Raw genomic sequence first — 12702 nt, 5'->3', positions numbered from 1 at the left:
GGAGGGTGTGGAGGAGGGAGGTGTGTGGAGGGGAGGATGTGGAGGAGGGAGGTGTGTGGAGGGGTGGGTGTGGAGGGGGAGGATATGGAGGGGGAGGGTGTGGAGGAGGGAGGGTGTGGAGGGGAGAGTGTGGAGGAGGGAGGTGTGTGGAGGGGAGGGTGTGGAGGGGGAGGATATGGAGGGGGATGGTGTGGAGGGGAGGGTGTGGAGGGGAGGGTGTGGAGGGGAGGGGAGGGTGTGGAGGGGGAGGATATGGAGGGGGAGGGTGTGGAGGGGAGGGTGTGGAGGGGGAGGATATGGAGGGGGAGGGTGTGGAGGGGAGGGTGTGGAGGGGGAGGGTGTGGAGGGGAGGGTGTGGAGGGGGAGGGTGTGGAGGGGGAGGGTGTGGAGGGGGACGATGTGGAGGGGGAGGGTGTGGAGGGGAGGGTGTGGAGGGGAGGGTGTGGAGGGGGAGGATGTGGAGGGGGAGGGTGTGGAGGGGGAGGGTGTGGAGGGGGAGGGTATGGAGGGGGAGGGTGTGGAGGGGAGGGTGTGGAGGGGGAGGATATGGAGGGGCGGGTGTGGAGGGGAGGGTGTGGAGGGGGAGGATATGGAGGGGGAGGGTGTGGAGGGGAGGGTGTGGAGGGGGAGGATGTGGAGGGGGAGGGTGTGGAGGGGGAGGGTGTGGAGGGGGAGGGTGTGGAGGGGAGGGTGTGGAGGGGGAGGATATGGAGGGGGAGGGTGTGGAGGGGAGGGTGTGGAGGGGAGGGTGTGGAGGGGGAGGATGTGGAGGGGGAGGGTTTGGAGGGGAGGGTGTGGAAGGGGAGGATGTGGAGGGGGAGGGTGTGGAGGGGGAGGATGTGGAGGGGGAGGGTGTGGAGGGGAGGGTGTGGAGGGGGAGGGTGTGGAGGGGAGGGTGTGGAGGTGAGGGTGTGGAGGGGGAGGATGTGGAGGGGAAGGGTGTGGAGGGGAGGATATGGAGGGGGAGGGTGTGGAGGGGGAGCATGTGGAGGAGGGAGGATGTGGAGGAGGGAGGTGTGTGGAGGGGAGGGTCTGGAGGAGGGAGGATATGGAGGGAGAGGGTGTGGAGGGGAGGGTGTGGAGGGGGAGGGTGTGGAGGGGAGGGTGTGGAGGGGAGGGTGTGGAGGAGGGAGGTGTGTGGAGGGGAGGGTGTGGAGGGGGAGGGTGTGGAGGGGAGGGTGTGGAGGAGGGAGGTGTGTGGAGGGGAGGGTGTGGAGGAGGGACGTGTGTGGAGGGGAGGGTGTGGAGGGGGAGGGTGTGGAGGAGGGAGGTGTGTGGAGGGGAGGGTGTGGAGGAGGGAGGTGTGTGGAGGGGAGGGTGTGGAGGGGGAGGATATGGAGGGGGAGGGTGTGGAGGGGAGGGTGTGGAGGGGAGGGTGTGGAGGGGGAGGATATGGAGGGGGAGGGTGTGGAGGGGAGGGTGTGGAGGGGGAGGATATGGAGGGGGAGGGTGTAGAGGGGAGGGTGCGGAGGGTGATGGTGTGGAGGGGAGGGTGTGGAGGGGGAGGATATGGAGGGGGAGGGTGTGGAGGGGAGGGTGTGGAGGGGGACGATGTGGAGGGGGAGGGTGTGGAGGGGAGGGTGTGGAGGGGAGGGTGTGGAGGGGGAGGGTGTGGAGGGGGAGGGTGTGGAGGGAGAGGGTGTGGAGGGAGAGGGTGTGGAGGGGGAGGGTGTGGAGGGGGAGGATATGGAGGGGGAGGGTGTGGAGGGGAGGGTGTGGAGGGGGAGGATATGGAGGGGCGGGTGTGGCGGGGAGGGTGTGGAGGGGGAGGATATGGAGGGGGAGGGTGTGGAGGGGGAGGGTGTGGAGGGGGAGGATGTGGAGGGGGAGGGTGTGGAGGGGGAGGGTGTGGAGGGGGAGGGTGTGGAGGGGGAGGGTGTGGAGGGGGAGGGTGTGGAGGGGAGGGTGTGGAGGGGGAGGATATGGAGGGGAGGGTGTGGAGGGGAGGGTGTGGAGGGGGAGGATGTGGAGGGGGAGGGTGTGGAGGGGAGGGTGTGGAGGGGGAGGATGTGGAGGGGGAGGGTGTGGAGGGGGAGGATGTGGAGGGGGAGGGTGTGGAGGGGAGGGTGTGGAGGGGGAGGATGTGGAGGGGAGGGTGTGGAGGGGAGGGTGTGGAGGGGGAGGATGTGGAGGGGGAGGGTGTGGAGGGGAGGGTGTGGAGGGGAGGATATGGAGGGGGAGGGTGTGGAGGGGGAGGGTGTGGAGGGGGAGCATGTGGAGGAGGGAGGATGTGGAGGAGGGAGGTGTGTGGAGGGGAGGGTCTGGAGGAGGGAGGATATGGAGGGAGAGGGTGTGGAGGGGAGGATGTGGAGGGGGAGGGTGTGGAGGGGGAGAATATGGAGGGGGAGGGTGTGGAGGGGGTGGATGTGGAGGGGGAGGGTGTGGAGGGGAGGGTTTGGAGGGGGAGGATATGGAGGGGGAGGGTGTGGAGGGGAGGGTGTGGAGGAGGGAGGTGTGTGGAGGGGAGGGTGTGGAGGGGGAGGGTGTGGAGGGGAGGGTGTGGAGGAGGGAGGTGTGTGGAGGGGAGGGTGTGGAGGAGGAAGGTGTGTGGAGGGGAGGGTGTGGAGGGGGAGGATATGGAGGGGAAGGGTGTGGAGGGGGGGGGTGTGGAGGGGGAGGGTGTGGAGGGGGAGGGTATGGAGGGGGAGGGTGTGGAGGGGAGGGTGTGGAGGGGAGGGTGTGGAGGGGGAGGATATGGAGGGGTAGGGTGTGGAGGGGGAGGGTGTGGAGGGGGAGGTGTGTGGTGGGGAGGGTGTGGAGGAGGGAGGTGTGTGGAGGGGAGGGTGTGGAGGGGGAGGATATGGAGGGGGAGGGTGTGGAGGGGGAGGATGTGGAGGGGGAGGATGTGGAGGGGGAGGGTGTGGAGGGGGAGGGTGTGGAGGGGGAGGATATGGAGGGGGAGGATATGGAGGGGGAGGGTGTGGAGGGGAGGGTGTGGAGGGGGAGGATGTGGAGGGGGAGGGTGTGGAGGGGAGGGTGTGAACGGGGAGGATGTGGAGGGGAGGGTGTGGAGGGGAGGGTGTGGAGGGGGAGGATGTGGAGGGGGAGGGTGTGGAGGGGAGGGTGTGGAGGGGGAGGTTGTGGAGGGGGAGGGTGTGGAGGGGAGGGTGTGGAGGGGAGGATATGGAGGGGGAGGGTGTGGAGGGGGAGGGTGTGGAGGGGGAGCATGTGGAGGAGGGAGGATGTGGAGGAGGGAGGTGTGTGGAGGGGAGGGTGTGGAGGAGGGAGGATATGGAGGGAGAGGGTGTGGAGGGGGAGGATGTGGAGGGGAGGGTGTGGAGGGGGAGGATGTGGAGGGGGAGGATGTGGAGGGGGAGGGTGTGGAGGGGGAGGATGTGGAGGGGGAGGGTGTGGAGGGGAGGGTGTGGAGGGGGAGGATATGGAGGGTGTGGAGGGGAGGGTGTGGAGGAGGGAGGTGTGTGGAGGGGAGGGTGTGGAGGGGGAGGGTGTGGAGGGGAGGGTGTGGAGGAGGGAGGTGTGTGGAGGGGAGGATGTGGAGGAGGGAGGTGTGTGGAGGGGTGGGTGTGGAGGGGGAGGATATGGAGGGGGAGGGTGTGGAGGAGGGAGGGTGTGGAGGGGAGGGTGTGGAGGAGGGAGGTGTGTGGAGGGGAGGGTGTGGAGGGGGAGGATATGGAGGGGGAGGGTGTGGAGGGGAGGGTGTGGAGGGGAGGGGAGGGTGTGGAGGGGGAGGATATGGAGGGGGAGGGTGTGGAGGGGAGGGTGTGGAGGGGGAGGATATGGAGGGGGAGGATATGGAGGGGGAGGGTGTGGAGGGGAGGGTGTGGAGGGGGAGGGTGTGGAGGGGAGGGTGTGGAGGGGGAGGGTGTGGAGGGGGAGGGTGTGGAGGGGGAGGGTGTGGAGGGGGACGATGTGGAGGGGGAGGGTGTGGAGGGGAGGGTGTGGAGGGGGAGGATGTGGAGGGGGAGGGTGTGGAGGGGGAGGGTGTGGAGGGGGAGGGTGTGGAGGGGGAGGATGTGGAGGGGGAGGGTGTGGAGGGGAGGGTGTGGAGGGGGAGGATATGGAGGGGCGGGTGTGGAGGGGAGGGTGTGGAGGGGGAGGATATGGAGGGGGAGGGTGTGGAGGGGAGGGTGTGGAGGGGAGGGTGTGGAGGGGAGGATGTGGAGGGGGAGGGTGTGGAGGGGGAGGATGTGGAGGGGGAGGATGTGGAGGGGGAGGGTGTGGAGGGGGAGGGTGTGGAGGGGAGGGTGTGGAGGGGGAGGATATGGAGGGGGAGGGTGTGGAGGGGAGGGTGTGGAGGGGGAGGATGTGGAGGGGGAGGGTTTGGAGGGGAGGGTGTGGAAGGGGAGGGTGTGGAAGGGGAGGATGTGGAGGGCGAGGATGTGGAGGGGGAGGGTGTGGAGGGGAGGGTGTGGAGGGGGAGGATGTGGAGGGGGAGGGTGTGGAGGGGAGGGTGTGGAGGTGAGGGTGTGGAGGGGGAGGATGTGGAGGGGAAGGGTGTGGAGGGGAGGATATGGAGGGGGAGGGTGTGGAGGGGGAGCATGTGGAGGAGGGAGGATGTGGAGGAGGGAGGTGTGTGGAGGGGAGGGTCTGGAGGAGGGAGGATATGGAGGGAGAGGGTGTGGAGGGGAGGATGTGGAGGGGGAGGGTGTGGAGGGGAGGGTGTGGAGGGGGAGGATATGGAGGGGGAGGGTGTGGAGGGGGAGGGTGTGGAGGGGAGGGTGTGGACGGGGATGATGTGGAGGGGGAGGGTGTGGAGGGGAGGGTGTGGAGGGGGAGGATGTGGAGGGGGAGGGTGTGGAGGGGAGGGTGTGGAGGGGGAGGTTGTGGAGGGGGAGGGTGTGGAGGGGAGGGTGTGGAGGGGAGGATATGGAGGGGGAGGGTGTGGAGGGGGAGGGTGTGGAGGGGAGCATGTGGAGGAGGGAGGATGTGGAGGAGGGAGGTGTGTGGAGGGGAGGGTGTGGAGGAGGGAGGATATGGAGGGAGAGGGTGTGGAGGGGGAGGATGTGGAGGGGAGGGTGTGGAGGGGGAGGATGTGGAGGGGGAGGGTGTGGAGGGGGAGGATGTGGAGGGGGAGGGTGTGGAGGGGAGGGTGTGGAGGGGGAGGATATGGAGGGTGTGGAGGGGAGGGTGTGGAGGAGGGAGGTGTGTGGAGGGGAGGGTGTGGAGGGGGAGGGTGTGGAGGGGGAGGGTGTGGAGGGGAGGGTGTGGAGGAGGGAGGTGTGTGGAGGGGAGGGTGTGGAGGAGGGAGGTGTGTGGAGGGGTGGGTGTGGAGGGGGAGGATATGGAGGGGGAGGGTGTGGAGGGGAGGGTGTGGAGGAGGGAGGTGTGTGGAGGGGAGGGTGTGGAGGGGGAGGATATGGAGGGGGAGGGTGTGGAGGGGAGGGTGTGGAGGGGAGGGGAGGGTGTGGAGGGGGAGGATATGGAGGGGGAGGGTGTGGAGGGGAGGGTGTGGAGGGGGAGGATATGGAGGGGGAGGGTGTGGAGGGGGAGGATGTGGAGGGGGAGGGTGTGGAGGGGGAGGGTGTGGAGGGGGAGGGTGTGGAGGGGAGGGTGTGGAGGGGGAGGATGTGGAGGGGGAGGGTGTGGAGGGGGAGGATATGGAGGGGGAGGGTGTGGAGGGGAGGGTGTGGAGGGGGAGGATATGGAGGGGCGGGTGTGGAGGGGAGGGTGTGGAGGGGGAGGATATGGAGGGGGAGGATATGGAGGGGGAGGGTGTGGAGGGGGAGGGTGTGGAGGGGAGGGTGTGGAGGATGTGGAGGGGGAGGGTGTGGAGGGGGAGGATGTGGAGGGGGAGGATATGGAGGGGGAGGGTGTGGAGGGGAGGGTGTGGAGGGGGAGGATGTGGAGGGGGAGGGTGTGGAAGGGGAGGATGTGGAGGGGAGGGTGTGGAAGGGGAGGATGTGGAGGGGGAGGGTGTGGAGGGGTTGGATGTGGAGGGGGAGGGTGTGGAGGGGAGGGTGTGGAGGGGGAGGATGGGGAGGGTGTGGAGGGGGAGGATGTGGAGGGGAAGGGTGTGGAGGGGAGGATATGGAGGGGGATGGTGTGGAGGGGGAGCATGTGGAGGAGGGAGGATGTGGAGGAGGGAGGTGTGTGGAGGGGAGGGTCTGGAGGAGGGAGGATATGGAGGGAGAGGGTGTGGAGGGGAGGATGTGGAGGGGGAGGGTGTGGAGGGGCAGGATATGGAGGGGGAGGGTGTGGAGGAGGGAGGTGTGTGGAGGGGAGGATATGGAGGGGGACGGTGTGGAGGGGAGGATATGGAGGGGGAGGGTGTGGAAGGGGAGGATGTGGTTGGCTGTGCCAAAGGATGCTTTCAGGGTACTGGGGGTAAGATGACATTGGCGCAGCCACAGAGAACATTAATTGTGATTGGCTTCAGCTGATTGTGGTGTTGTGGGAGGGATTGTAACCTGATTGGAGTGGTTCAAACAGGGAGGTGCAGCCGGGATGGGAAATGATCTGGAAGGAGTGGAGAGCAAGGCTTGGAAAAGGAAAGAAAGGGGAAAGCTGGGATTTTTACCCATAGCAGTGAGAGCGGGGGAGGGGGTGAGCGGCAATGTCTGAGAAACTGGACATATTTCGAAAGTCAGTTCCTATGGAGATGGGGGAAAGGAACTGACTGGTCAGCACTTTAATGGGAATGGGCTTCAAAAACAGGGATAACTCCCAGTGCACGATGTGGAAAACTTCTCCCTTGATGGTCTTAGGCAGTTAGGAAAGGCAAGCAGTCCCAAACAATGCTTTTCATTAGTACTAGAACGATAATAAACCTGTCAGTTGGCAGCCAAAGAGGGAGTTGTAGGGAAAGAAGGTGTAGTCGGGAAAGAGGGAGTATAGGGAAAGAGGCAATGGTTAACAACGTATAAGCTCATTCTAACCTCCTGAGCAATTGGACAGCTCAGTAGTAAATGATACAATACCAAAACATATTAAAGGGCTATGCAACAGAAGAAAGGATGTGCAAGGAAGATATACAATGAATGAAAGATTTAACTCCAGGAGGATATGAGAGAATCCAGGGGTCAACAGTAGATTTATATTTTAAATATCTTTACATCATCAAGGTCCTCAGAGCCCTGAGGAATTGACTTCAACTGAATGTGAGCTCACTTTATAGTGTTTAGAAAGTCAATAATTGTATTGGATACACTGGGGCATTAATGTCGGGGGTATGTGACAGAGGGGTATAAATATTGGCGAGCAGAGGCCTGGGGTGGGATTTTCCGGTCGCCCAGCCACGTGTTTCAGCGGCGCACCATTCGCTGGCAGCGGGAGTCCATCCTCCCACAGCTTGACAATGGCATTTCCCATTGAGGCCACCCCACGCCGCAGCTTCACCCACTGGTGGGGGTGCGGGGCCAGGGGGAAATGTGAATCACAACGGCCGGAGACGTCAGTCCTGGTCATTGGCAAACAGCTGAATTCCTCAGTACCATACCTTGTGTCTGCAGCACATCACCGTCACAGAAATGCTGTACAGGAACAGCAGGGTCGCAAGAACGATAAAAATCACAGTCAACAAAAGGCCATCACTGGATTCCTCACCTGAAAGAGAAGACATTGCAGAATAATCCACAGCATTCCAGGATACAGTGTGTGTGTGTGTGTGAGAGGGTGGGGAGCTGGATGGGTTCAGTGTATGAGAGAGTGCGGTATTGGATGGGGCACAGTGTGAGTGAAAAGGGTGGGGAGTTGGATGGGGTACAGTGTGTGTGAGAGTGGGGTATTGGATGTGGTACAGTGTGTGTGAGGGTGGGGAGTTGGATGGGGTACAGTGTGTGTGAGGGTGGGACGTTGGATGGGTACAGTGTGTGTGAGGGTGGGGTATTGGATGTGGTACAGTGTGTGTGAGGGTGGGGAGTTGGATGGGGTACAATGTGTATGAGGGTGGGGAGTTGGATTGGGTTCAGTATGCATGTGTGAGGGTGGGACGTTGGATGGGGTACAGTGTGTGTGAGGGTGGGGTATTGGATGTGGTACAGTGTGTGTGAGGGTGGGGAGTTGGATGGGGTACAATGTGTATGAGGGTGGGGAGTTGGATTGGGTTCAGTATGCATGTGTGAGGGTGGGACGTTGGATGGGGTACAGTGTGTGTGAGGGTTGGGTATTGGATGTGGTACAGTGTGTGAGGGTGGGGAGTTGGATGGGGTACAATGTGTATGAGGGTGGGGAGTTGGATGGGGTTCAGTATGCATGTGTGAGGGTGGGGTGTTGGATGGGGTACAGTGTGTGTGAGCGTGGGGTGTTGGATGGGGCACAGTGTGTGTGAAAACGGCAGGGGGTTGGATGGGGTACAGTGTATGTGAGAGTGGGGCGTTGGATGGGGTTCAGTGTGTGTGAGGGTGGGGAGTTGGATGGGGTTCAGTGTGTGTGAGGGTGGGGAGTTGGATGGGGTTCAGTGTGTGTGAGGGTGGGGTGTTGGATGGGGTTCAGTGTGTGTGAGGGTGGGGAGTTGGATGGAGTTCAGTGTGTGTGAGGGTAGGGAGTTGGATGGGGCACAGTGTTTGTGAGGGTGGGGAGTTGGATGGGGTTCAGTGTGTGTGAGGGTGGGGAGTTGGATGGGGTTCAGTGTGTGTGAGGGTGGGGTGTTGGATGGGGTTCAGTGTGTGTGAGGGTGGGGTGTTGGATGGGGTACAGTGTGTTTGTGAGGGTGGGGAGTTGGATGGGGCACTGTGTTTGTGAGGCTGGGGAGTTGGATGGGGCTCAGTGTGTGTGAGGGTGGGGAGTTGGATGGGGTTCAGTGTGTGTGAGGGTGGGGAGATGGATGGGGTACAATGTGTATCAGGCTGGGGAGTTGGATGGGGTTCAGTGTGTGTGAGGTTGGGGAGTTGGATGGGGTTCAGTGTGTGTGAGGGTGGGGTGTTGGATGGGGTTCAGTGTGTTTGTGAGGGTGGGGAGATGGATGGGGTACAATGTGTATGAGGCTGGGGAGTTGGATGGGGTACAGTGTGTTTGTGAGGGTGGGGAGTTGGATGGGGCACAGTGTTTGTGAGGGTGGGGAGTTGGATGGGGCACTGTGTTTGTGAGGCTGGGGAGTTGGATGGGGCTCAGTGTGTGTGAGGGTGGGGAGATGGATGGGGTACAACGTGTATGAGGCTGGGGAGTTAGATGGGGTACAGTGTGTTTGTGAGGGTGGGGAGTTGGATGGGGCACAGTGTTTGTCAGGCTGGGGAGTTGGATGGGGCTCAGTGTGTGTGAGGGTGGGGAGATGGATGGGGTACAATGTGTATGAGGCTGGGGAGTTGGATGGGGTACAATGTGTATGAGGCTGGGGTGTTGGATGGGGTACAGCGTGTGTGAGAGTGGGACGTTGGATGGGGTACAGTGTGTGTGTGAGGGTGGGGTGTTGGATGGGGCACAGTGTGTGTGAGGCTGGGGTGTTGGATGGGGCACAGTGTGTGTGAGGGTGGGGTGTTGGATGGGGTACAGTGTGTGTGAGGGTGGGGAGTTGGATGGGATTCAGTGTGTGTGAGGGTGTGACGTTGGATGGGGTACAGTGTGTGTGTGTGGGTGGGGAGTTGGATGGGGTTCAGTGTGTGAGGGTGGGACGTTGGATGGGGTACAATGTGTCTGAGGGTGGGGATTTGGATGGGGTTCAGTATGCATGTGTGAGGGTGGGGCGTTGGATGGGGCACAGTGTGTGTGAAAAGGGCAGGGGGTTGGATGGGGTACATTGTGTGTGAGAGTGGGGCGTTGGATGGGGTACAATGTGTATGAGGCTGGGGAGTTGGATGGGGTTCAGTGTGTGTGAGGGTGGGGAGTTGGTTGGGGTTAAGTGTGTGTGAGGGTGGGGAGTTGGATGGGGTTCAGTGTGTGTGAGGGTGGGGAGTTGGATGGGGTACAGTGTGTGTGTGAGGGTGGGGTGTTGGATGGGGTTCAGTGTGTGTGAGGGTGGTGCCTTGGATGGGGTTCAGTGTGTGTGAGGGTGGGGAGTTGGATGGGGTTCAGTGTGTGTGAGGGTGGGGAGTTGGATGGGGCACAGTGTTTGTGAGGCTGGGGAGTTGGATGGGGTTCAGTGTGTGTGAGGGTGGGGAGTTAGATGGGGTTCAGTGTGTGTGAGGGTGGGGTGTTGGATGGGGTTCAGTGTGTGTGAGGGTGGGGTGTTGGATGGGGTTCAGTGTGTGTGAGGGTGGGGAGTTGGATGGGGTACAGTGTGTGTGAGGGTGGGGTGTTGGATGGGGTACAGTGTGTTTGTGAGGGTGGGGAGTTGGATGGGGCACAGTGTTTGTGAGGGTGGGGAGTTGGATGGGGTTCAGTGTGTGTGAGGGTGGGGAGTTGGATGGGGTACAGTGTGTGTGTGTGAGGGTGGGGAGTTGGATGGGGTTCGGTGTGTGTGAGGGTGGGGAGTTGGATGGGGTTCAGTGTGTGTGAGGGTGGGGAGATGGATGAGGTACAGTGTGTGTGAGGGTGGGGCGTTGGATGGGGTACAATGTGTATGAGGGTGGGGAGTTGGATGGGGTTCAGTGTGTGTGAGGGTGGGGAGTTGGATGGGGTTCAGTGTGTGTGAGGGTGGGGTGTTGGATGGGGTTCAGTGTGGTTGTGAGGGTGGGGAGTTGGATGGGGTTCAGTTTGTGTGAGGGTGGGGAGTTGGATGGGGTACAATGTGTATGAGGCTGGGGAGTTGGATGGGGTTCAGTGTGTGTGTGAGGGTGGAGAGTTGGATTGGGTACAGTGTGTGTGAGGGTGGGGCGTTGGATGGGGTACAGTGTGTGTGAGGGTGGGGAGTTGGATGGGGCTTAGTGTGTGTGAGGGTGGTGTGTTGGATGCGCTTCAGTGTGTGTGAGGGTGGGGAGATGGATGGGGTACAATGTGTATGAGGCAGGGGAGTTGGATGGGGTTCAGTGTGTGTGTGAGGGTGGAGAGTTGGATGGGGTTCAGTGTGTGTGAGGGTGGGGAGATGGATGGGGTACAATATGTATGAGGCTGGGGAGTTGGATGGGGTTCAGTGTGTGTGTGAGGGTGGAGAGTTGGATTGGGTACAGTGTGTGTGAGGGTGGGGCGTTGGATGGGGTACAGTGTGTGTGAGGGTGGAGAGTTGGATTGGGTACAGTGTGTGTGAGGGTGGGGTGTTGGATGCGGTTCAGTGTGTGTGAGGGTGGGGAGTTGGATGGGGCTCAGTGTGTGTGAGGGTGGGGTGTTTGATGCGCTTCAGTGTGTGTGAGGGTGGGGAGATGGATGGGGTACAATGTGTATGAGGCTGGGGAGTTGGATGGGGTTCAGTGTGTGTGTGAGGGTGGAGAGTTGGGTTGGGTACAGTGTGTGTGAGGGTGGGGAGTTGGATGGGGTACAGTGTGTTTGTGAGGGTGAGGAGTTGGATGGGGTTCAGTGTGTGTGAGGGTGGGGTGTTCGATGGGGTACAGTGTGTGTGAAAAGGGCAGGGGGTTGGATGGGGACAGTGTGTGTGAGGGTGGGGCGTTGGATGGGGTACAATGTGTATGAGGTTGGGAAGTTGGATGGGGTACAGTGTGTGTGAGGGTGGAGAGTTGGATGGGGTACAGTGTGTGTGAGGGTGGAGAGTTGGATTGGGTACAATGTGTGTGAGGGTGGGGCGTTGGATGGGGTACAATGTGTATGAGGCAGGGCAGTTGGATGGGGTTCAGTGTGTGTGAGGGTGGAGAGTTGGATTGGGTACAGTGTGTGTGAGGGTGGGGCGTTGGATGGGGTACAGTGTGTGTGAGGGTGGGGCGTTGGATGGGGTACAATGTGTATGAGGGTGGAGAGTTGGATGGGGTTCAGTGAGTGTGAGGGTGGGGCGTTGGATGGGGTACAATGTGTATGAGGCTGGGGAGTTGGATGGGGTTCAGTGTGTGTGAGGGTGGAGAGTTGGATTGGGTACAGTGTGTGTGAGGGTGGAGAGTTGGATTGGGTACAGTGTGTGTGAGGGTGGGGCGTTGGATGGGGTACAGTGTGTGTGACGGTGGAGAGTTGGATTGGGTACAGTGTGTGTGAGGGTGGCGAGTTGGATTATGTTCAGTGTGTGTGAGGGTGGGGCGTTGGATGGGGTACAGTGTGTGTGAGGGTGGGGCGTTGGATGGGGTACAGTGTGTGTGAGGGTGGAGAGTTGGATTGGGTTCAGTGTGTGTAGGGGTGGGGTGTTGGATGCGCTTCAGTGTGTGAGGGTGGGGAGTTGGATGGGGCACAGTGTGTGTGAGAGTGGGACGTTGGATGGGGTACAGTGTGCGTGTGTGGGTGGGGAGTTGGATGCGCTTCAGAGTGTGTGAGGGTGGGGAGTTGGATGGGATTTAGTGTGTGTGAGGGTGTGACGTTGGATGGGGTACAGTGTGCGTGTGTTGGTGGGGAGTTGGATGGGGTACAGTGTGTGTGAGGCTGGGGTGTTGGATGGGGTACAGCGTGTGTGAGGGTGGGGTGTTGGATGGGGTTCAGTGTGTGTGAGGGTGGGGTGTTGGATGGGGTTCAGTGTGTGTGAGGGTGGAGAGTTGGATTGGGTACAGTGTGTGTGAGGGTGGGGCGTTGGATGGGGTACAGTGTGTGTGACGGTGGAGAGTTGGATTGGGTACAGTGTGTGTGAGGGTGGCGAGTTGGATTGGGTTCAGTGTGTGTGAGGGTGGGGAGTTGGATGGGGTACAATGTGTCTGAGGGTGGGGATTTGGATGGGGTTCAGTATGCATGTGTGAGGGTGGGGTGTTGGATGGGGCACAGTGTGTGTGAAAAGGGCAGGGGGTTGGATGGGGTACAATGTGTCTGAGGGTGGGGATTTGGATGGGGTTCAGTATACATGTGTGA

General features: G+C 61.6%; 1 protein-coding gene across 1 annotated transcript in view; it reads right to left on the bottom strand.

Annotated features, from left to right (window-relative positions):
* Positions 1–12702, bottom strand: part of LOC140407148 (cytotoxic T-lymphocyte protein 4-like) — a 52850-nt gene that overhangs the window by 11553 nt on the left and 28595 nt on the right. The window contains exon 2 of the mRNA XM_072494835.1: positions 7397–7503. Coding sequence (XP_072350936.1) covers positions 7397–7503 — 107 coding nt within the window. The remainder of the gene's footprint in view (positions 1–7396; positions 7504–12702) is intronic.

This window comes from Scyliorhinus torazame, chromosome 2, assembly GCF_047496885.1.
Source record: "Scyliorhinus torazame isolate Kashiwa2021f chromosome 2, sScyTor2.1, whole genome shotgun sequence".
Taxonomy (NCBI): domain Eukaryota; kingdom Metazoa; phylum Chordata; class Chondrichthyes; order Carcharhiniformes; family Scyliorhinidae; genus Scyliorhinus; species Scyliorhinus torazame.
Note: the sequence above shows the minus strand (reverse complement) of the source record. Positions and strands in the feature narration are given on the sequence as shown.